The sequence below is a fragment of the Bradysia coprophila genome, unplaced genomic scaffold, assembly GCF_014529535.1.
Source record: "Bradysia coprophila strain Holo2 unplaced genomic scaffold, BU_Bcop_v1 contig_476, whole genome shotgun sequence".
Lineage (NCBI taxonomy): Eukaryota > Metazoa > Arthropoda > Insecta > Diptera > Sciaridae > Bradysia > Bradysia coprophila.
In genome coordinates, this window is record NW_023503727.1 from 1,531,928 (window position 1) to 1,554,555 (window position 22,628).

At 36.1% G+C, this 22,628-nt stretch overlaps 1 protein-coding gene across 7 annotated transcripts in view; it reads left to right on the plus strand.

Annotated features, from left to right (window-relative positions):
• The window catches only part of LOC119082548 (protein sickie), a 239,638-nt gene extending 225,752 nt beyond the window's left edge, over positions 1 to 13,886 (plus strand). For all 7 annotated transcript variants that reach the window (XM_037192062.1, XM_037192059.1, XM_037192060.1 and 4 more), the window contains 7 exons: positions 10,673 to 11,035; positions 11,107 to 12,316; positions 12,384 to 12,480; positions 12,558 to 12,813; positions 12,877 to 13,240; positions 13,516 to 13,634; positions 13,697 to 13,886. In XM_037192062.1, the coding sequence (XP_037047957.1) occupies positions 10,673 to 11,035; positions 11,107 to 12,316; positions 12,384 to 12,480; positions 12,558 to 12,813; positions 12,877 to 13,240; positions 13,516 to 13,634; positions 13,697 to 13,816 (2,529 nt within the window). In that variant the 3' untranslated portion in view covers positions 13,817 to 13,886. The remainder of the gene's footprint in view (positions 1 to 10,672; positions 11,036 to 11,106; positions 12,317 to 12,383; positions 12,481 to 12,557; positions 12,814 to 12,876; positions 13,241 to 13,515; positions 13,635 to 13,696) is intronic.
• Positions 13,887 to 22,628: the final 8,742 nt, after the last annotated feature.

A 22,628-nucleotide genomic window follows, 5' to 3' on the forward strand; every position in this document is an offset into this window, starting at 1 on the left:
TTCGGGATCATTTATTTTTATTGAAAATCTTTACCGAGTTAATTGAACTAATTGGAAGAAAAGTCTATAATGCTGTGTTGTCAGTCGGATTTTTCGTATTTTTATATAGAAGAAATGATGTCTTTTGTTCTTTGTCTTGCTTGTAATATCACTAAAAGGTCTTTATGGTTTACATCAATCTGAGATTGTTCAATTAGCTAACCTTGTTTCTCTTTCCACCTTATGTCAGTTCGGAAATTAATATCAATCAAAAGAATAAATAATTTTTGTTTTAATGGAATGCAATTGGAATATTGGAAAAAAAAGTAGTTTTGGTTGTAATATGCAATTAAAACACCTACTTATCGGCTCCTGTTAAACACTTAATTAATAACGTGTAGACTCTACACTATGTAGAGTTTTCATTTCAACTTACACAAAAAATAACTCGAATTCTTTACGTTGATCAGCTTATATAACTGCTAAAAAAATATGTTTTGTCCACTTGTCGCCAGGTAGAGATGGGCGGCGCGGCGATTCGAAATTCCTTCGAAGCGGATGTTTTTGTATGTTCGAATAAAAGCTTTCGAAAATCCAGTCATACTCATACTCATAAATTCTAAGTCCTTTTGATATAAGGTCAATTACAGCTTTTTCATGTTGTCTACAGGGCTTATTCTTAAGAATTTAATTTTTAAAAATTCCTTCGAATACGCCCTTTTTTTTAATGGTTAGCCGTTTCTACCTAAGTAGGAAACACGCACGGGGGCCTCCGGTGGGCCCATTGTGCTAGCTTGAAACGCTTTATCTTATTTTATTGGAATCTACCTATACTAGAGATATAGTTCAGGATGCAAATTTCTTATCAGGTCATACCTGACAGTGTATCCGCCCAAGTGTGTTCGCCTGCTGTTGATAAAAGCTGGGCAGGTGCAGAGGTAATGTTCAGCTGTGTCAATGTCAGATCCACAAAAGTCACAGCCTGGATCCGTTCTTTTTCCGATGGTAGTTAAGTGTTTATTAAAGCCGTAGTGTCCTGTAGTAACACCGGTGAAAATCTTCAGTCTTGTGCGGCTGATGTTTAGTAGGAATTTTGAATTTTTCTTGCTGATACTAATGCAGCACTTTGCTTGACGACAACTAGGTAGTTTGTGCCAATAGTTCTTGAAAGCATAGTCTCTCAGTTTATATACTATCTGTTTAGTAGCCGAGTGAGGACTCCCCATGATTAGCTCCGGCCCAATCGGTCTGCTACTAGCGCCGATCCTGCCTAGTTTGTCCGCTCTTTCGTTACCGCTAATCCCAATGTGACCTGGGACCCAGATTAAGTTAGCCTGTCTGTTATATGCTACTTTGTTTAGCTCTTCCCAGCATTCCAAAGTAAGTTTCGAGCTGATTTTGAATGACGATAGGGCCTTTAAAGCTGCTTGGCTGTCAGTGCATATTGATAAAGTATAATCCATAGCGATTCCCTCCCAATCAAGGCGGCAGCCCTCCATGATAGCTCTAATCTCTGCTAGGAAAATCGAAGAGCACTCCCCGAGGGAGAGGGATACTTCAGTCTCTGTGTTGGAACACCCGCACCAGCCAGATTTTCTATCAGTGATCCGTCCGTGTAGACTACCTGACCCGTTGGTGGAAGTTTGCCGGTCACCCAGTCTTCTCTCGGTGGTATATGAACATTGAATTTCCTGTCAAATTTGTACTTGGGTAAAATCTTGTCTGAAGGCATTCCTAAGGCCGGTATATCTTTGATTGTCTTGAACCAAACTTTGGAGTGGTCTGTTTCTCTGAGATTGTGATCCGCTTGACCCGTTATTGTATGTAATGCGTTAATAGCTTCAGTTTTAATAAAGATGTGAAGTGGTGGGAGATTTAGTAGAGCTTCCATAGCGGCTGTTGGTGTCGATTTCCACGAACCTGTTATCGCTTTACATGCAATTCTCTGAAATTTCTCCAGTTTTTTTATTACCTGTGGACTGTCACATTTGTGGTTCCAAAGGAAGCAAGCATATGTTAGCATGGGTCTTATGACTGTGGTATAAATCCAGAATAAAATTTTAGGAGAGAAGCCCCATGATTTGCCATAGGCATTCCTACATTGCCATAGCGCTACAGTCGCCTTATGTAATCTTACGTCGAGGTTATCGATCCAGAGCAGTCTGCTGTCGAGAATAATGCCCAGGTATTTCACCATGTGCACAAATTGGATGGGTACTCCCTTAATTTTTGGAATTCTAATGCCGTCCACTTTATGTTTCCTAGTGAATACGATCATTTTAGTTTTTACCGGATTTATTGTCAGCTCGTCCATGTCGCACCAGTCGCTGATACGCCCTTAGTTATACATGAAAAATGTTGGTGCAGTGTCAAATATCCGGAAATTGATTCACGAAAGTAAAAAACCGAAAGACTCTAAATTGTCATTAAAACACAGTGTCTTTCACAAGTGTCAATCGTAAATCTTTAGATTAATAGTATTGGTCACAAAATCTTTTACTTCATTTGTTCAGACATGACAGTCTTCTATAAAAGAGAACACTATCGAGGCCTCATGGCTCATTGGCCGTTATCGACAACAGATGACAAAACGTTCTTAAAAGGTTCAGTTTCCTTGTTACAACTGAACCTGACGCTATTGAACAAATGCTAGTGTCAAGTTTTCATCAGAAATACAGGATATGGTTAGAAATAATAGATTGGTGACGCACTCCTCTACCATTGACTGGTTGCAAACAATTACCTATATGTTGTACTTTCTGTGCTACACAACACCGTAAAAAATATATTTTTTTTAATTTCCATAAAACCTGAATTCTCCTGTATGTGTCGGCATTTCAGTGTCGAGATCGCGTCACGCAATAAATAATCTTATAAATAAATTCATTTGTAATTTTTAATTGTATGTAGATTAATCAAGATGTTGAAGATGAAGTCAATAAATATTACGCTGTTGCAGAGATGCTACTTAGCTGAATTAATAGGCAGATATTAATGAATTTGTATGATAACAACGACAGCAAATTAACAATTTTAAGATAAATGACGATAAAATTGTCCGTAAGTTGACTCAATTCGCAGTGAATTGGACACAACGATTTGATGAGTTGATATGGCGTAGCGATTAATACATTTTATGACTGAGACCAATAGCAGCAACTGAATGTTTTTATGGTGATGGTTGTGGAACTATTTTTTGTACCTCTTACCATATTAGGCTGACAATGTCACATTAGTTGCTCATCATATGGTTAAGAAAATATGATTGATCTGCGGCAGTTAATTTATTTACTGAAGGAAACTAGCGATGACCACGGAACGTAAACAATTTACTGCCTGTTCCATGCGAAAGTTGAACATTACATAGCAATTTCCCCCTTGCGAAAATGACTGATTCCGGAAAGTTTTCGGTTCATTTTTCTTTAATTTTTATGTGAAATTGAACTGTCGCATGTGGTAGATAGTAATACTGAATACATTGGATGTTATGACGTAAATCATTAATTCGGAAACAATTTTGTGATGTTCGCGAACTCTCTCGTGTATTTTTGAGCAACTATTTTTCGACGGCTGTAATTCACGGCGTAAGTGTGACTAAAATTTGAATTTTAAGTGAACGAGTTGATGAAAAAGTGAACCGAAAAATACATTTCAACGCTTCCTTGTATGAAAATGACGCTTGCGTGAGAAATATTTTATATTTCGACCGCACTTATGGCTCCCCGTCGGCTCGAATATTCAAACTATACACTTGCCGGAAGGGCAGTTATCGAAACTTGTTGCTCAAAAACACACGTGGGAGTTTCCTTTTATCACAGCATTATTACTTCATGTCAGTGCCTATAGGTCTCTTCCAAGGCCGTTCAAAATGTCAATCGTCATCCACAGAGAAGCCAACACAACCTCACTTTGAAGTTTTAACGAACAAATTTGATTTAGATATGTTTGCGTCTATGGATGACGGTCGTTTGTTTTCGGCCTGTCAAAATTCGTTTTTACCGTACGATTGAAGAAACCTATATTCGCGAAAATATTTTCGCGAATTTTCTCAAATTTTTAGACCCGTACGAAGTACTGGGGTCTTATCGTTTTACGCATACGTTTGTAACACGTCGAATTGGACTCCCTGAGTAAGGGGAAACCTATTGTGGTTGTCCAGAGATGCCAAATCAGCAAGAAAAAAAATGTCCGTCCGTCCGTCCGTCTGTCTGTCTGCACGATAACTTGAGTAAAACGCATCCGATTTTGAAAATTTTTTTTTCTTCGTTTGGTAATGTCAAAAGACAGGCTAAGTTCGAAGATGAGTGATTTTGGATCGACCCCTCCTGAGCTGGGGCCCAATAAGTGCTTTACGGTTTTTCGAAGATATCTCCGGACATTTAAACGTTAAACTTGTAAGTGATACGTCAAATAAAAGGTATTTACAATACCGATCGACAAAAAAAAAGTTTATGGAAATCGGATGACCGACTCGTGAGTTAGACCCCTTGGTGTGGAACAGGCACAGGGCGGCAAGCAGTTTTTGCTTGTAGGTCGGCCACATTTGAACATATTTCGTCTGTTTTAGCTTTATTAGATAGGTATTGACCGTACCAATCAGGGAAAAAAAAGTTTATGAAATTATGTTCTCCGGAGCGTGAGCTAGGTCTCTTGGAGTGAGCTCTTATCTGGCTACTCGGCCGTACAGTGAACGTGGAGTATTTTGACAATATCTCGAGTAAATTTTGACCGAATTTCATGAATTCTTTTTTGTTTGAAAGGTATTAACGAATGTAAAGCGTCGGTACTATTTCCGGTCTCCTAACAAAATGGCTGCCGGCGGCCATATTGGATTTTATTAAAAGTGATATAAAGTGGGAAAAATGATGCTTAGAGAGTTTCTGTTAACATGGAAATAATGTGTTAAGTGTGAGGGGTTTCAGGGATTCCATATATGGACATCTATATATACCTATATACAGCTATATTGAGCTATATACAGGCATATAGAGCTATATAATAGCATATATTTATCTGTGAAATGTTTATTTACAGTGAAATATAGGTAAATATAGCGGTATATAGCTGTTTAAATAGGAATTTATGAAAGTTGACTTCGTACGGGGCTGTCTATATTGCCTCCGGAAATTTAGTTGTATATGATAACAAGGCAAAGAGTGGATAATGTAAGTGATTTTAAAGGGCGAATAGTTTTTCAGCAGAGAAGAAAATGAAGTAAGAGAAATGAAGAGTTTCACATTAAAGGCTTTTGATACGAATAGGTGTTTCGTACGGGTCGGCGTTAGCTATGTTTAAAAAAAGTTTTTTGTGCAAATTTGAGAAAATCGCGAAAATTTGAGAAAATTCGTAAAAATATTTTCGCGAATATAGGCACTGCCCCATGTAATGAACTACTTTCGCAGCATCCATTGTAACGGACTATTCCTTTACTCTCATTTTATACTTGTAACATTTTGCTGTGTGATTTGTTTACATCCAATCAATAAAGGAGCGGACCCATTTTCAGTTTCAGTTGACCAAAAAAACCTGAATAAAGTTTCAATTAATTTCAAATGTTTTACATTCCATCTGCATAATGTTTAGATTACTAATTGAATTCAATTATTATTTTTTTGTCTATACGAAATTGTAGGTGTGCTCACACAGAAAATGTGACACAGTTGTGCATTTAAGAGTTGTTGTTTTTTGTGGTTCTCTATCGTCTTAAATAATTCAACATTAAATATTTACTCCGAAATCATAATCAAGTTCGTACGTTCGTATTAGATATACAGAATTGTTATACTTTCTGTAGTTCGATGTACAATTTATATTTTTTTCATCGTTCGATTAAATATTTGCTGTTACATTCGCCCACCATGTAATTTTAGATAAACATTGCATTCATTATTTTAAGGTTTTTCAGTATCTTCAATATCATTAAAAAATGTTAGTTAGTTTTTGTGACATGTTGAGAGAGAGAAAAAATGCAAAGCGCCTCAAGGGGACCACTCATTTAGCATTTTACCATTTCATTTTAATGTTGATTCAAATTTATTCCGAAGCAAATCAGACCTTCGAATCGTAATGCATAATGGTTAGTAACAGTTTTCGTTCTTTCGTTGGTTTTTTTGAGTGGTAAAGACCTGAGATAGAGAAAATGTTCACATGCACTGCTAACAGTCTCCAAAAGTTAGCCGATAAAATAAGGAAAATTTGTGGGTCACAGCACCTGATGTTTTTCTACATCAATGAATTCGATAAAATTATTTAAAAGAGTTCCACTATGCATTGCAGAGACTGCTTCTTTGTTTTAGAAACAAAACGATATTCGCTGCTGGTTATATACCTTTTGCTTCTATATTACCATTTTCTACTTTGATATCAGCACAACACTTTTATTAATCGAACATTCGCTTGCACTGGAGTTAAACGAACCGTTCTGAGCGGTGCTCTTAATTTTCGCCAGCGAAAAGTGCATTTACCATTAGAGAAATCTCTTTATTATTCCAAAATTCATTAACTTTTGTAAGAGTCATGTTATGCTACCTGGTAATGGTAAAATTTAATATTTGATGTAACACATGTGGCATTACATTTTATACTTCGTACAATGTTGCCAGTTATTACCCCCGGTATCTGTGTAGGGAAATATTCACCTTATTAAAGGTCTTTCAGCTAATTAGGTTCGACGACATTTGTTAACAGAAAACATGGCGAACAAAATTGTTTAACGCAAGCTTCACAACCTTTCAAGACACTAGACCTATGGCTTCTCGGGGTGTTAAGGAATCTCGCGCCGCGTCATTCACAATTACTCACAAAGTGACATTTTCCTTATACAAAATGTGTCAAAATGTGAATTATTGTGAATGACGCGGCGCGAGATTCCTAGCAACCCTTCTCGGTAGTTACAACTCATCAACTGTTTTGAGTACTTCAGACTAATTCCTTTAGAGTTGAGCTCTCGAGACTGACAACTTCAAAGCTGGTTCTGATAACATTAAAATGGAAAATTCAACAGTTTGTGAAGAAACTACCGCTCTACTTTCTTATACCATTAACTACAATGGCTCGTTTTTGTTGATATTGTTGATTGTTCCTTCAACTTTTGTCGATGTTGCCACCGGTAACACTCATAAAATGGCAAATTTCAAATCGTATCGCATTTCATTCTCATGAAACTTTGTTACTATTCCCACTGTGAAGCAAACAAAGAAGCAAACGCAATCAAAAGTTTTAATTCACCCAGTTCTTCTTGAACTATAAAATTCAAAATTGCTTACACCTACGGAATGAAATTAATCTATTCGTTCAAAATTATATGCATGTTCGCTGAAACAATATAAACGATACATCTCAATGAATTTGAATGAATTTATCTGTTAAATTGCTTTTCGCATCAATTGTCATTTGACTCAATAACATAAAATTTATGCAAAATTCAGTGAAATTGTGACCTTTCTAATGCCGAACTAAAGAATAGGAGAGAGGACACATATCATTCAAAGTAATTGAACTTAATTTTCGGTTCGGTTCGATGAAAACTGAATGTATATTGTCCCGTCTTGGCGTGAGAGGCAAGCAGTGGTGTTGTTAGGCTTTTAAATTGAAATCTTCCACCTATTGTGTTTAAAATCGGCCTTTGTTCGATACAACATCTTGTACTTCATTTGTTGTAACATACATTTAACGTGCTTCTTCTCGGTAAATGAACTTTTTTATGTCGATTATGTCATTTACCGACGAGCAGGTAAAGTATGGTTTGTTCGGACGTAATGTATTATTTCCTGTCTTGCCGTTAGATACAAACAGTAGTGTTGTTAGGCTTAGTAAATTCATTAAATCTGCCACCTCGTTTGTTTAAAATATCGGATTTTGCTAGATACAAAATCTTGTACTTCACTTGTTGTAACACAAATTTTACTGAGGCAAAATGAGGTCCGTAGTTTCTCACATGCATAATATAGAGACAAAAATTCTTATTGTTCATGCTAGTTGGTGTGCTCGGCATCAGCATATCCTGCATGAGAAGTAAAGTTCAAAGCTGTTCCGATTTTATCAATTAAAGTTTATAGACCCCCCACTTCCCACTGTTTCCGTCATGTTCATTCCGAGATCGGTTCAAATGACATCCATCCGTTTTATTAAACAACACCACGGTATAATGGCAATTTTCTGCTTTGCCAATTAGGGATATGGTGTTGGTGCTCCCATCTGAAATTGTTCTGTACATTTCGGCGTGAAACCGGTCCATTTTAGCGTAAATATAAATTTCTTTTCTCTAAATAAAATGTCATGATTATCACACTTCTATTCTTCGTTGCTTTCGTTATGTAACTGTGCGCACACATATAACCCTAACAATGGATTGATTTCATTGTTTGATAACATCGACCTTTCAGCGACATTCAGCCTCATGAATATTTTACGATAATTTAATTAAGACGAGGAGAATTCGTTACGGGCTTTTCGTTATTTGTTAATTTAAATGGAAACAACACTTTTTTCGATCAGAAATCAGCATACCGACCGCCGCGTTTGTTGTTGTTGTATATAGCATTTACTATAGTATAGATTACCAACCCGGTTTGTGTTTTGAAAATTGCGGTGTAGGAGAGAAAACATGTTCAACATTGTAATAATATAGAAAATTGAAATGAATATTCTGCACAGTCACTCTAACTCTGTTGTAAGAAGTAATTTTTTGGTTACTTACCATCGAATGAATGTTAGTTTTTGATTGTTGGTTACGTATGACCAAATATATCCATCAGAATAATTAATTTTTTTTTATGACTTTATACCGTCAATGATGACTTTAAGATTTATTGGAGGAAGGTGTGTGTTTGTAGCGTTTTTTATGTCCAACGTTTTTTTTTTATGTTCAAAAATACAGAATTTATTTTATAATTCGAGTTAATTCCCTTTATTAGCGTTGACTATTTACACATTGAAATTCAAATTCAGTAGATGGAAGTTTTCCATAAATTCAACATAAAATTCAAATGTATGGCACAGCTTGAGAAATGCATAAAAAAAATCGTTAAATTTTAAGACGATTATCTAAATGACATTTTTTTAAAAATTGTCACGTTTTACCTGGAATTTGATATTGAACTTGAAAATGTTGAACTAGGAATTCATTTAACAAATAGACTTATGGTCAGTCGCATCACTATTTTTATGTTATCTGAATGGGAAAGGGTGAATTCTGTCAATTGTAAAGTTTATCGTAAATTTATGGAACGATGGAGTTAAAGCTCGTTAAATTCAATTACCATTTTTACGACATTCATCGGGTGTTCTAATATGATCATAATTTTTGTTTAATGAAGTGAAGTCTTCTTCAGTTAACTTTGGCAAGTTCATTGCAAGACATTCAGACGAATGACAGCAGGGCTTATTATTAGAATTATTTGGAATTTTTCGTAATTTTCAGTACCAAAGTTGGTAGAAGCGTGCGTTATCAATTTATGATTTCTAGTTATATCCTGTATTTTCGATGAGAATTCGACAACAGGAATTGTTAAGTCAGATCAGTCAAAAAACCCTAAATGGTGAAAGTGACGCAAGTACTTGTTGTCTACTTACAAAATGACTAATATCGCTAACATCGCTAATTCTACGCCTGTACGCAAAAGTTTTATCAATAAAAAATTGACCCAAATTTTTATTTAGAAAAAATTGCGTTCTGTTTGAACTCCATTCTTTCAGGACATATTTTTCCCTATTTTAACAATTTTCTTAACAGTAGCTTCCTCAAAATCCTCGTTGTTGTCGTATGGATGCCTAAATTCCAAATATCCAAGTTTGGGTGTTATTGGAGCCAAGCCGAGGGCTCAGTCAAAAAGTTGCCGTGAAGTTCCTAATTTTTTTTTTTTGAAAATTTGGTAGTAGAGAACTTGCGTCATTAATTCATTAATTCATGCGTTTCGTCATCTGTTATCGATAACGACAATAAAAATAAACCATGAGCTATCGATAGTGTTACCTTTTATAGAAAAATGTGATGTCTGAACTAATGAAGTAAAAGATTTTATTTCCCTAGGTGAAATAATAGCAGTGAAAAAGTTATTATTTTGACGTCAGTAGATAAAATAGCGTATTCTTCAGACTTTTTAAGGAGTTTTCAGGACTATTCAGAATTACAATTCATTATAATCAGCCCACTGAACATTGTTTACCCCTTTACAACAACGGTAAACGTATTTCAACGTAACAGTGGTAATTACTTCAATTTGGCTCGTTGGCTAAACCAACAACTAAAGGATGTTTTACAAACAAAATTTATAATAATTTGATATGTCGTTGAGATGTGCTACAGCTGCGTCTGCAATGTGATCAAATCTGCTACTTCACTTGTATAATGTTTCGTTGAGTGTTTTGTTTTTGATATCAGAAATTTCAATTTGTGTTCCGCTATAGGTTGAAAACGTTAGCCAAGGCACTTGTCTGGATAAGAAGCAATTTTATGGAAACTTTCCAAAAACTTCTTTATCCTCGACAAATCCTTTAGACCTTTGAACACTCGATAGTAACACATTCTTCATAACCGATTACTACAAATTGGTAATTGGAAATTGAATTCATGACGAATCTTCATTTCCGCTACTTTCCTATGTCATTACATTTTTTTAGCGACGTCGTCTAAATGTGTTGCTTCACTAACACTTGTTTTTGGTTTACTAAATTTTGTATTTTTAAATTTCAGGCTCACGTTGTGGCGGCATTTGAGCAAAGTCTAACGAACATGACTCAGCGTCTACAACAGCTATCTGCGACAGCCGACCGAAAGGATGGTGAATTGACTGAGATGCGTCAAACCATCGAACTACTTCGCAAGCAATCGATTCAAGCTGGACTGACTAGTGCTCATATGCATAGTATGAATGAACAACCGATTCGGCCTGCTGAAACGATCCCAGCGCAACCACCGCCAACATCTACAGAAAATGCTCCACCATCGACGGGAACAATAGCCATGCAGAGACATTTGAGTTCGGATTCGATGTGCTCCTTGAATTCGGTTAGTTCGGGATGTTCTGCACAGGATAAAAAGAAGAAGAAGGGTTGGGTAAGTACCGGTTAACAGTTAACTTTGTTTGATTTTCGGTGCTAATGAATTCCGATCGTTCCTTGATTTAGTTACGAAGCTCTTTTACCAAAGCATTCTCACGAAACGCCAAAATATCCAAAACTAATCGCCATCACAGTACTGCAAGTAATTTAGATCATTTGTCGTCGGCAAATTCATCAGGATTAGATACGTCAGCATTACCACCTCCATCACCATCTAGAAGTCCGCTGAAAATGGTGACGGTAGTAGAAAACGCTAAACCTGCCGATGCAGTCGATTTGGATGGAAATCCAATTGTTGAAGATCTGAAGAAGCAGTTGCGCGAAAAAGATTTGGTATTAACTGACATACGTCTGGAAGCATTGAGTTCGGCTTCGCAGTTGGAAAGCCTAAAGGATACCGTGTCAAAGATGAGACAAGAAATGATGAACCTAAAGCAAAATAACGAAAGGCTCCAAAAATTAGTAACAAGTCGATCGCTTGCCGGAAGTGAAGTGTCCCTTGGCGGGCCGATTAGTCCAAGTGGTTCCATGGGAGAACCACGAAGATATAGTTTAGCTGACGGCAATTTACGACCGCCACTAGAATTGCCAAAGAGTCTAGAAGAAACAGAAGAAGAGAACATTCCACCCGCCCCAGCGCCCGAACCTCCACCTTTGATACAATCACCGTCAACACATTCTGAACTCACCCCACCACCCACACTCGATCATATGCCTGCAGCCGATCACATTTCAACGCCAGCTGACGACATTGCCGATCATACGGATGGAAAGAAAATCGCCATTTCCGTCTATCTCGCTCAACCAGAATCGTTTGCAAAATACGCTGAAGAAGTCCACGAATCAGACGAATATTACGCAAATGATGGACAAGACGATGAGTTTGACAGCAAAATTAAGTCACTCAATGGTTCGAATCGAAATGAATTTGTGATAGCCTACACCTACATCTCCGGCAAGACAACATGGCAAAATTTGGACTACATCGTTCGAAAAACGTTCAAGGACTATGTTGCTCGCATTGATCCCGGTACGAATTTGGGACTAAATACAGACTCCATCACATCGTATCACTTGGGTGAGGCGAAACGAGGACCAGAGATGGGTTTTCCCGAACTGTTGCCGTGCGGTTACATCGTTGGCAACGTTAAGTCATTGTACATTTGTCTGCAAGGTGTTGGAAGTTTGGCCTTTGACTCATTGATTCCCAGGAGCATCGTTCATCGTTACATTAGTTTGTTGACGGAGCATCGGAGGCTAATACTATGCGGACCTAGTAAGTTACAGTGGCGAGAGCGAGAGCGAAAATTTCGAGTTTTTGTATACGAAACTGATTCTTACAGGTGGAACCGGCAAGTCTTATTTAGCTAGAAAATTGGCAGAATTTTTAGTGGCTCGATCGCAACGAGGAAATCCATCGGAGGCAATCGCTACATTTAAGTGAGTCTTCCTAACGTTTGAAGCATCCGAAGTAGCTGTGGATGAGTTGGAAATGAATTTCCATTTTTGATTTTCAGCGTCGATCATAAGTCATCAAAAGAACTTCGACAATATTTGGGTCATATAGCAGAGCAGGCTTCAATGTCCAATGGTGCTTCAGAATTGCCGTCAGTAATAATTTTAGATAATTTACATCATGCGTCTGCACTCGGTGACGTGTTTCAAGTACTATTAAGCGCTGGACCAGCCGCTAAACTGCCTTGTATCATTGGAACAATGTCCCAAGCAACGTGCAATACAACCAATCTACAGTTGCATCACAATTTTCGATGGGTATGCAACATCCCGCTTCCATAAACTTAGTCGCAATTTTAACATTCAACTCATGCGCAACAGGTTCTAACAGCAAATCACATGGAACCAGTCAAAGGTTTTCTAGCTAGATTTTTGCGTCGTCGTCTGTACTCTCTCGAACTGTCGACACACAATGTTCAGCCGCAATTGGCTGCCGTTTTGGCCTGGCTTCCGACTGTGTGGCAACACATTAATCGCTTTCTGGAAACGCACAGTTCGTCTGACGTTACAATAGGACCGCGACTGTTCCTCTCGTGTCCGCTAGACCTTATCGATTCGCAGGTTTGGTTCACCGACATTTGGAACTATCATTTGGAACCGTACTTGGTGGAAGCGGTCAGAGAGGGTGTTCAGTTATACGGAAGACGAGTTGGTGCTTGGGTTGATCCGTCTACTTATATTCGTGGTAAGTTGACTTTCACTATGTCACACATATATATAAGGCCGGAATGGTCATTCAGTGGAATCGAGGGTGTCTGCATTCAACCCTCTGTATTTTGCGCTTCTTCTTTGTTGAGTCCAATAAAAATGGAAAGGTGTAACATTGGCCCCCACAAGTATTTTGCCCAAGCCTTCGTTTTGATAGCCAGTCCGACCCTGCACACACACACATTCTATAATTCATTGAGAGTTAGCCACAGCGCTTCGATTCTATTTTTTATAAATTCTTTTTCCAACCAGAAACGTATCCATGGACAACTAGTGGTTCCGGATCAATTCCTCCGTTGAGATTAATAAATGCCGAAGATGTTGGATTAGAAGGTGGTGTTACGGGTAATTTGGATTCTCAGGATCCTTTGGTAAGTGAATTGAGTGAATTAAGTCACGAAAATGAGTAAAACAAAATTTGTGTTCCCAACAGTTGAATATGTTGATGCGACTACAAGAGGCCGCCAATTATAGTGGTAATCAAGAGCAAGAGTCCGACTGTGCCAGTCTTGATTCAAATATAACGCAAGATAGTTCGGCTGGAGCGGAATAGAGTGTGTGGCCGGATGCCGGTTCGAATGTGTAAGGCGATCGAAAATTATAAATTGCTAAAGTAAAGTAAAGTAAACACACAAAACTGCTTCGTTTGTGCCTATAATTGATATATGCGCAATTATTTTTGATTTTCTTTTTCATTTCTTTTTTGAAAAGTTTCATTAAATGTGCGTAATAACAAACACACAGTGAACAAAGACAGAAAAATGTTTTTTCTCGTTGTCTTTTTCGTATCGAATCGAGGATATTTTCAAGTATATAAAAATTAACATTTTGATAGACATTTTTATAAATGAATGATAGAGGAGTTATTGTACGTAAATGAATGATGGATGGATACGTGTTTGTAAAAATGAAAAGAAGAACAGTTAGGAAAACTAAGTGGTAAGTTCATTTTCGTCATCATCATCTATAGTTAAAACTCATTTTTCGACCCTTTTTCTACTATAATTCAGGGTCTATTATTGACAAGTTTATTTACCAGAAATTTAACGAAAATTTACCGGAAATTTAATGGAAAATTTACCGGAAATTTAATGGAAAAATTACCGGAAATTTTATGGAAAATTTACCGGAAATTTAATGGAAAATTTACCGGAAATTTAATGGAAAATTTACCGGAAATTTAACGAAAATTTACCGGAAATTTAACGAAAAGTTTACAGTCAACTTACCGACAATTTACCGGAAATTTAACGAAAAGTTACCGGAAATTTAACGAAAATTTACGGAAATGTAACGAAAATTTACCGGAAATTTACCGGAAATTTAACGAAAATTTACCGGAAATTTAACGAAAATTTACCGGAAATTTACCGAAAAGTTTACAGTCAACTTACCGACAATTTGTAGGAAATTTAACGAAAATTTTCCAAAAATTTGCCAGTTTATTCGACATTTACCGGAAATCTTACGAAAAGTTTGCCGGAAATTTATCTGTCGATGAATGTTGCTAACTTTGCTTCGGTAAATAAATTTACCAATAAAAGGCCCTGCTATAATTACACCATAAATGTTCGTTCGTTCGCTTTGTATTATAAATTTAAAGTGCATTATTACAACTGTAAACACAACACACACCCACAAACAAAACAAACACAAATGTATATCAAACAAGAAACATGATGAATTAACCGATGTTAGCAATTTTCACCTACGTTACGTATACACCAAAATCAAAACCAATAAATGAAACAAAGCAAAATTTAGATTTAGCGTAATCAGAAGAGGATGTCCTCTTGCACAAGACATTAGAGAATAGATAGAATGAAACTTTGCCGAAGAGATCATTGTACAGAGATATTTAGACCAGTTGACAAATATATGGCCCATTTTTAAGTTCCGAGAAAATTCAACGAATTCGAGAAAATCAAATCAATTTTGATTTTTACGAATTCGCATAAATTCAGGAAAATCGAGAAATTTGAGAAAATTAGGGAAAAAAATCGATTTGCTTGTAACTTTTGAAAATTCAAGAAAATTCGAGAAAATTTCGAGAAAACATTTTCTCAAAAATAGGCCCCTGACTCGTCGGAATGTTGGATGATTTTTGTAACCCTTTTTTTTCGAGCGATTCAAATCCAGGGACAATTGTGTTGAAACGATTACGGATCGAATGTGCTGTGTTGATAACTATTTCAATGACGCGATCATACCATGAGTGAAATTGTCGAATCTGTTACTTCGTTTGATCTAAGTATTTTTTACCTGATTGACACGAAAAATCTTTACTTCGTCAGCTGCTAATGGAAATTTTACCATAAAAGGCCGATTCACCCAAATCACATCGTTTACATGTTTCGTAGCTGTCGATAACAGATATTCCCCTGTATAGTTTGAATCATTTTGGACTTCGTGTGATTTTGCGACACTCTGCGTTTCATGTAACTGGAGAAACTGTTTTTTTGAAAGTGGATTTGGTAGATTTCGATATCCTATTTTTCAAAAAAAAAATCCGTCCTGGCCACTCATTTAAACGAATTCATTCCTTACTCGTTAAAAACATTGAAAATCGACCGAAACTCTTTGTGTGGCCCATTGTCTTGGGTATTATATTACATTGCCTCGTTGTAATGAACATAATTTCATAGGAAAACAAGTGAAGAGTGTTTTATCAACAGTGCTATCATATTTTCAACAAAACCATCGAAATTCCTACTTTTCTTCCCTTGGGTAACAAATAACTATAACTAGAAAAGGTGTGCAAAAACGTCGCAGATTGGTCTTGAAAGCGTATAGTGCATTCTGAAATGAAACACACAAAATAATGTTAACATAAAAACTTAAACGAAAGAAAAAACTTTTTAAATGAATCAATTGTGACAGTTGCGATCAAACGTCGGTCTATTCCATCTATCAAAGTGACGTTTAAAACGTCAAACCAAAATTTTTAGCCGAATAGTCACAAAATCGTCTATTCCATTGATATAATTGAGGAAAAATAACTAACTTCGTAACTATTTGACATAAAAATGTTGGTTTGACGTTTAAAACGTCACTTTGACAGATGGAATAGACCGACGTTTGATCCCAACTGTCAATATTAAGGAAACACCAACCAATACCTATAAATGCAACAAAACTTACAAAACAAAAATTGCTAACATCAATAAACTACACATTTTATAGTGCACAGCGTTGACTGTGAGGAAAATTAACTTGAAAATATTTAAAATGAAAAAAATTTTAAAATTAAAATTTGAAAAAACAAATTATGGAAGAACAGTGCGAGACATGTACGAAGCCAAAATAAATTATTCTCAGATTTTGTTGTTAAAATCGCATTTGCGGAAATAATTTTAGTTTCCCCTATTGTAAATGTGATAGATTCTGAAGCGTTGTCGGTAAATTTTTATAAAATATTTTTTTTTGTTCAATTTCAAATTCACTTTTCCTAACGCAATTTTATTGATTAATTCTGGTCATTAATTTTAATTTATAACATGTGCTGGGCGGAGTGTGATTTTATTATTATTTCTTTTTAAACTTTTATGAAAGTAAATCAAGAGAGAAAATTTGAAGAGACGGAATTTTAAACAATTGCGCCAAACGTAAACCGCTACACAGGATGGGAGAAAAAAAATTGTTTTAAAATTTAAAAAAAAAAAAAAATTTCTTTGTGTAAAATGTAAATTGAATTTTATTTATAATTTATTGAATATATACACAACCACAAACAATAAAAAATATATTTAAATAAATTGTATTGCCAATGAAAGAAAACAAATAAATAAAAAAAAATGAAATAAAATGAAAATGCTGCGGACGTTTACATTAGCCAAGCCCCTATTTTAAGCAAATCAGACCTTGAGCCGGAAAATGGTTAATAGTTGGTGAGTATCAAGAGAACTGTTGGTTGATGCTGGCACAATCTTATATTGGAATTAAAGAAAAGGAGGTCTGATACTATGAACGTACGAATAGTCCAATAAATACCGCCATAGTAAAATGTTAGGTGCGTACAAAAGAAAAAAATATTTTTATGATTAAATAACAAATGTCACTCTTTCTAAAACAGGGCGACTGTATTTTTTCCCTATTGCCCAGTCTGGTCCTGCATATTAGGGAATGCAATCCCGTACCGATTTTTGAATCCCGGGATTCGGGATTGAGAAACTCAGTACCGGTACCAGTACCGGGATTTCCGGTACTGAAAAGATATGGATTAATTATCAGTAAAAGAAATTATTTTCATTTTATTCTCATTTTTTTAAGTTTTTTAATGGTACAGTTAAGTGTGCTTACTCACAGTGAAACACGTATCGAATTTATTTTGTTCTAAATATCAAATTTGACACTACGACAAAAGAAATTCGATACTTACGTCGCTGTGTGAAGGCCGGGTAACTTTAACTTATGTTTGCAACAGCGTAGATGTCACATTGTAAATTCAATTTTCTCTTTGGAAAAATGCTCACAATGCACTTAACGTATCATCGTTCAATCTTGAACGTATAAGTTGTGGGACTTGTTGTCGTCACAATCGCAAATTTTTGTGCTTTGTGATTTAAAAATTAATTGATTTGTTAGGTAATGTAAATTTTCAAGCACGCTGCCTTTGAAAATATAAATCGTGTGAAGTGACAGAAGACCGACTTTCCGACAGCGTCAATTAGTGGCAGTTTTGTGAAATATCGCCTAAATCCACAATATACTTTACTACGCAAGTAACGGCAAGCCGGAAATGCACGTTCAGATTCAACGCTAGTTGGTTTGATGAGCAGCAGACACTCACCAGAAAGATTTTAAACACTTCGAGCATGGATGATACTCTAAATAGAGTACTGAAACTGGACAGTGTATTATACAAACGTAGAACACTATAAAAATATTTCCATGTAAAATAGAGTACTTTCTGCAGCCGACCACTATGATCATGCATGCGTGAAGTGCGTTGCTAGCCATCGTAGTTTTAAAAACGTCTTTTTCTGTGTTTGCAAATAATACGACATAAGAGAAAAACGTTAATTAATCCTATGTTTCAATGTTTATCTTATATTGCCATAGTAGTTTGAATCATACAAGTTGATCGATTTCAAAATTTTATAAAAAAAACACTGACAAAAAAGATTCGAACTCACCTGTTGCAGGTAACTTTGTCTCCAGGTAATATACAATAGCTGCCACAACTGTAGCGCCCCATGCAAAAAATACAGCTGTGGCAGATAATCTAGATTACCTGTAGACAAAGTTACCTCCAACAGGTGAGTTTTTCGAAACTTTTTTGTCAGTGAAAACTGGATTTTAAATTTCGGTACTAATCTCGGGATTTTTTGATCAATACCGGGATTCGGGACTCGGATTTTCCGGTACTGGTACCGGGATTGGTACCGGGATTGCATTCCCTACTGCATATTCACTACAAACTCGATTCCGTATGTCCTGTATTTTCCACAGCTCAGGCAAATTCTTTCGGAGGATTCATGAAATCAAAATTATACCTTTGTCCCTCCGTTTTGAGGGTCCTGTGCCGCCCTGAATTGATCAATCTTTTTCCTTACAGCCTAATCCACTTCCTTCAAAACAATACAAAACTACACTTTTTTGAACAGGAATAGACCGTGTGCAGTATAAATAATTTATTTTTAATTGATGTAGATTATTATTCTGTAGAACAAAAGTGTAAACAGAATATTTGAAAAATGTCTGCTTGATTTTATATCTCACTTTAAAAGCTGTAATTTGTATGAAACTAAAAGGATATCCGAACCATTCTAATTCATTCTAATTGGATTCTTATTAAGATTCTAATAAGTGGGATGGAAACAATATTTTTCAATAATTTCTATAAAAATAATTTAATATTTTTTTCAATGGTTTTCATAGTAAATCTTCTTTTTATTGAAATATGAAACTTTTTTCTCAAAATCGCACACGGTCTATTGCGTTTTCCGCAAGGATTACTATTGAGATGCTTTCTCCATTCGAGTAGCACGACTCTGGGTCGTTTCAGGCTCAGCCAAAAATGTAATTTAAGTTCAAATACGTTATGTGGGGTATCGTTGCAAAGGTGATGAAATACAGTTTCAGATAAAATTAAATTTTGGACAGTAAAATAAATTGAGTGCGCTACAGGGTGGTTCAAAGTTCGACGAGATATTTCGGTTTTTTCGTATTCTGGACATTCTAGACATTTTTCGAAAATTAAAAAATGTGCAGGATTTACCGATTTACTTATTTTACCATTACACGTCATTTAAAAACGAAATAACCAAAAAAATTGACAAATTATTTTTGACACTTTTGAAATACCCTATGAAAAAGTGCACTCTATGCGGGGTATCTCTTGAAGTTTTTGACCGATTTAAATTTTTTAATCGCGTAAAGTATAGGAATTGGAATTGGCTACAAACTTCCCGAAGAAAGCTTTAATACAGAGTATTATTATCAGGTCTATTACTTCCATCGATCAAAATATTTTTAATCGATTGATTTCAAATCTTGTACTTCAATTTTTTAAACATGCATTTTACTATATAAAGGACCATATTTCAACCCAGGGCTTGTCAGTATTTTTGTCGTCGTTATCGATAACAGATGAATAGCCGTATGTGACAGGTTGAATATGTTGCAGAAACCTTTAACAAACAAATAGCTAAATCCTTATCTTTCGTTCGGCAGAGGTCTACATCTTACTTATTAGTCTTTCAACATCTGCTGAGTTCGGTTTAATCGTAATAACTACTTATGTGTTACGTACCCCTTATGGCCAAAATTGAAACACTTTCTTCCAAGTGACCAACATTATCTTCATGGAACATTTATATTAACTCGATGAAGGAAAAATGTACGGAAACGTGTGGCAATCAACCGAATTGGAAGTGAGTTTTCTCCAGTTCTAATGCACCGTTTTTAGTGATCTATAGTTAGTTGAACTCGCAATGAAGCCTTTTATCATTATCAAAAGGAATTTTTCTCGATTTTGACTATTTGGAAAAGTTGAAATGTTCCTTGTTCCTGGCGCTGGTCGCTTCCTTCTTTTTAGAAAGTAGGAACTGTGTCAAGGACTCCGCTAACGCTAAGTTCATGATGATTGCCTTGTTCAGGGAGCCCACTCCTCCTTGATTCCTTAAACCTCCTTGATTTTCAAAAATCCTCCTGAAACCTCCTTAATCTCCTCAAAATCCTTATTTCTAGCTTCACTTTAGTTAAAACATCTAACATTTTAATTCTAACTGTGGAACCATATAATATTCAAAACCGTTCCTCGCTTACTTCACCATAAAAAGCTCATGAAACCTACATAATTCAACAAATGAGATCGATAGGTACTTGCAAAACCCAAATGCTTCAATTGTTCTTTTCATCGATTGTGTTGATGCTGCTGGCAACTTAATCATTTATTGTCAATCAATTGTTAACTTTCGTCTGGTGTGTATCGTGTTTGAGAAAATTTTGGCCATCTGGTTAACGGATTACCTTGAAATGGGCGAAATCCTGACATTTTGCTAAACCCCAAATGTCAGCCCTTCCAATTGAATGCGTTAAGTTAGCCAATGCGTATTTATTCCTCAATCATACGAATGCTGATCCTGAGCGAGGATTTAGCGTAAATAAATTTGTGTTTCCCGAAATTTCAAGGAGCAGCTCTTAGAAGAAACGATTGCGGCTATTCGGATAGTTACTTTGTATTTCTACGATTAAGTGGAAGATTTTCCAATTATTCGAAAATTGTTAAAAGATATTTTTTACATTTAGATGTAAAGGGTTGCTAGGAATCTCGCGCCGCGTCATTCACAATAATTCACATTTTGACACATTTTGTATAAGGAAGATGTCACTTTGTGAATTATTGTGAATGACGTGGCGCGAGATTCTTTAACACCAGAAAAAGAGCGAAAGGCGTTATTAGCAAAATCGAAACAAAACGAGTAAGACAAAAACGAAAAGCATAAGAAAGAGGCCAAAATCAACGCACTGACAGTGCGTTGCCAAAATTCTGTAGCTGTAGTTAGCGAACGTAAATTAGATAAATCATCAGTGGCCAAGGCACAGATTATTTTAAATGCTGGCATTACAAGTAGCAAGAAGATAAAATCAAAAAAAAATAAAAATAAAAACATAGCTAACGCCGACCCGTACGAAACACCTATTCGTATCAAAAGCCTTTAATGTGAAACTCTTCATTTCTCTTACTTCATTTTCTTCTCTGCTGAAAAACTATTCTTCCTTTTAAATCACTTACATTATCCACTCTTTGCCTTGTTATCATATACAACTAAATTGCCGGAGGCAATATAGACAGCCCCGTACGAAGTCAAATTTCATAAATTCCTATTTAAACAGCTATATACCGCTATATTTACCTATATTTCACTGTAAATAAACATTTCACAGAGGAATATGCTATTATATAGCTCTATATGCCTGTATATAGCTCAATATAGCTGTATATAGGTAAATATAGATGTCCATATATGGAATCCCTGAAACCCCACACACTTAACACATTATTTCCATGTTAACAGAAACTCTCTATGTATCATTTTTCCCACTTTATATCACTTTTAATAAAATCCAATATGGCCGCCGGCAGCCATTTTGTTAGAAGACCGGAAATAGTACCGACGCTTTACATTCGTTAATATCTTTCAAACAAAAAAAAAATTCATGAAATTCGGTCAAAATTTACTCGAGATATTGACAAAATACTCCACGTTCACTGTACGGCCGAGTAGCCAGATAAGAGCTCACTCCAAGAGACCTAGCTCACGCTCCGGAGAACATAATTTCATAAAATTTTCCCTGATTGGTACGGTCAATACCTATCTAATAAAGCTAAAACAGACGAAATATGTTCAAATGTGGCCGACCTAGAAGCAAAAACTGCTTGCCGCCCTGTGCCTGTTCCACACCAAGGGGTCTAACTCACGAGTCGGTCATCCGATTGCCATAAACTTTTTTTTTGTCGATCGGTATTGTAAATACCTTTTATTTGACGTATCACTTACAAGTTTATCGTTTAAATGTCCGGAGATATCTTCGAAAAACCGTAAAGCACTTATTGGGCCACAGCTCGGGAGGGGTCGATCCAAAATCACTCATCTTCGAACTTAGCCTGTCTTTTGACATTACCAAACGGGAAAAAAAAGAATTTTCAAAATCGGATGCGTTTTACTCAAGTTATCGTGCAGACGGACAGACGGACAGACGGACAGACGGACATTTTTTTTTCGCGGATTTGGCATCTCTAGACAACCACAATAGGTTTCCCCTTACTCAGGGAGTCCAATTCGACGTGTTACAAACGTATGCGTAAACCTATAAGACCCCAGTACTTCGTACGGGTCTAAAAAGACAAAAAATTAAGT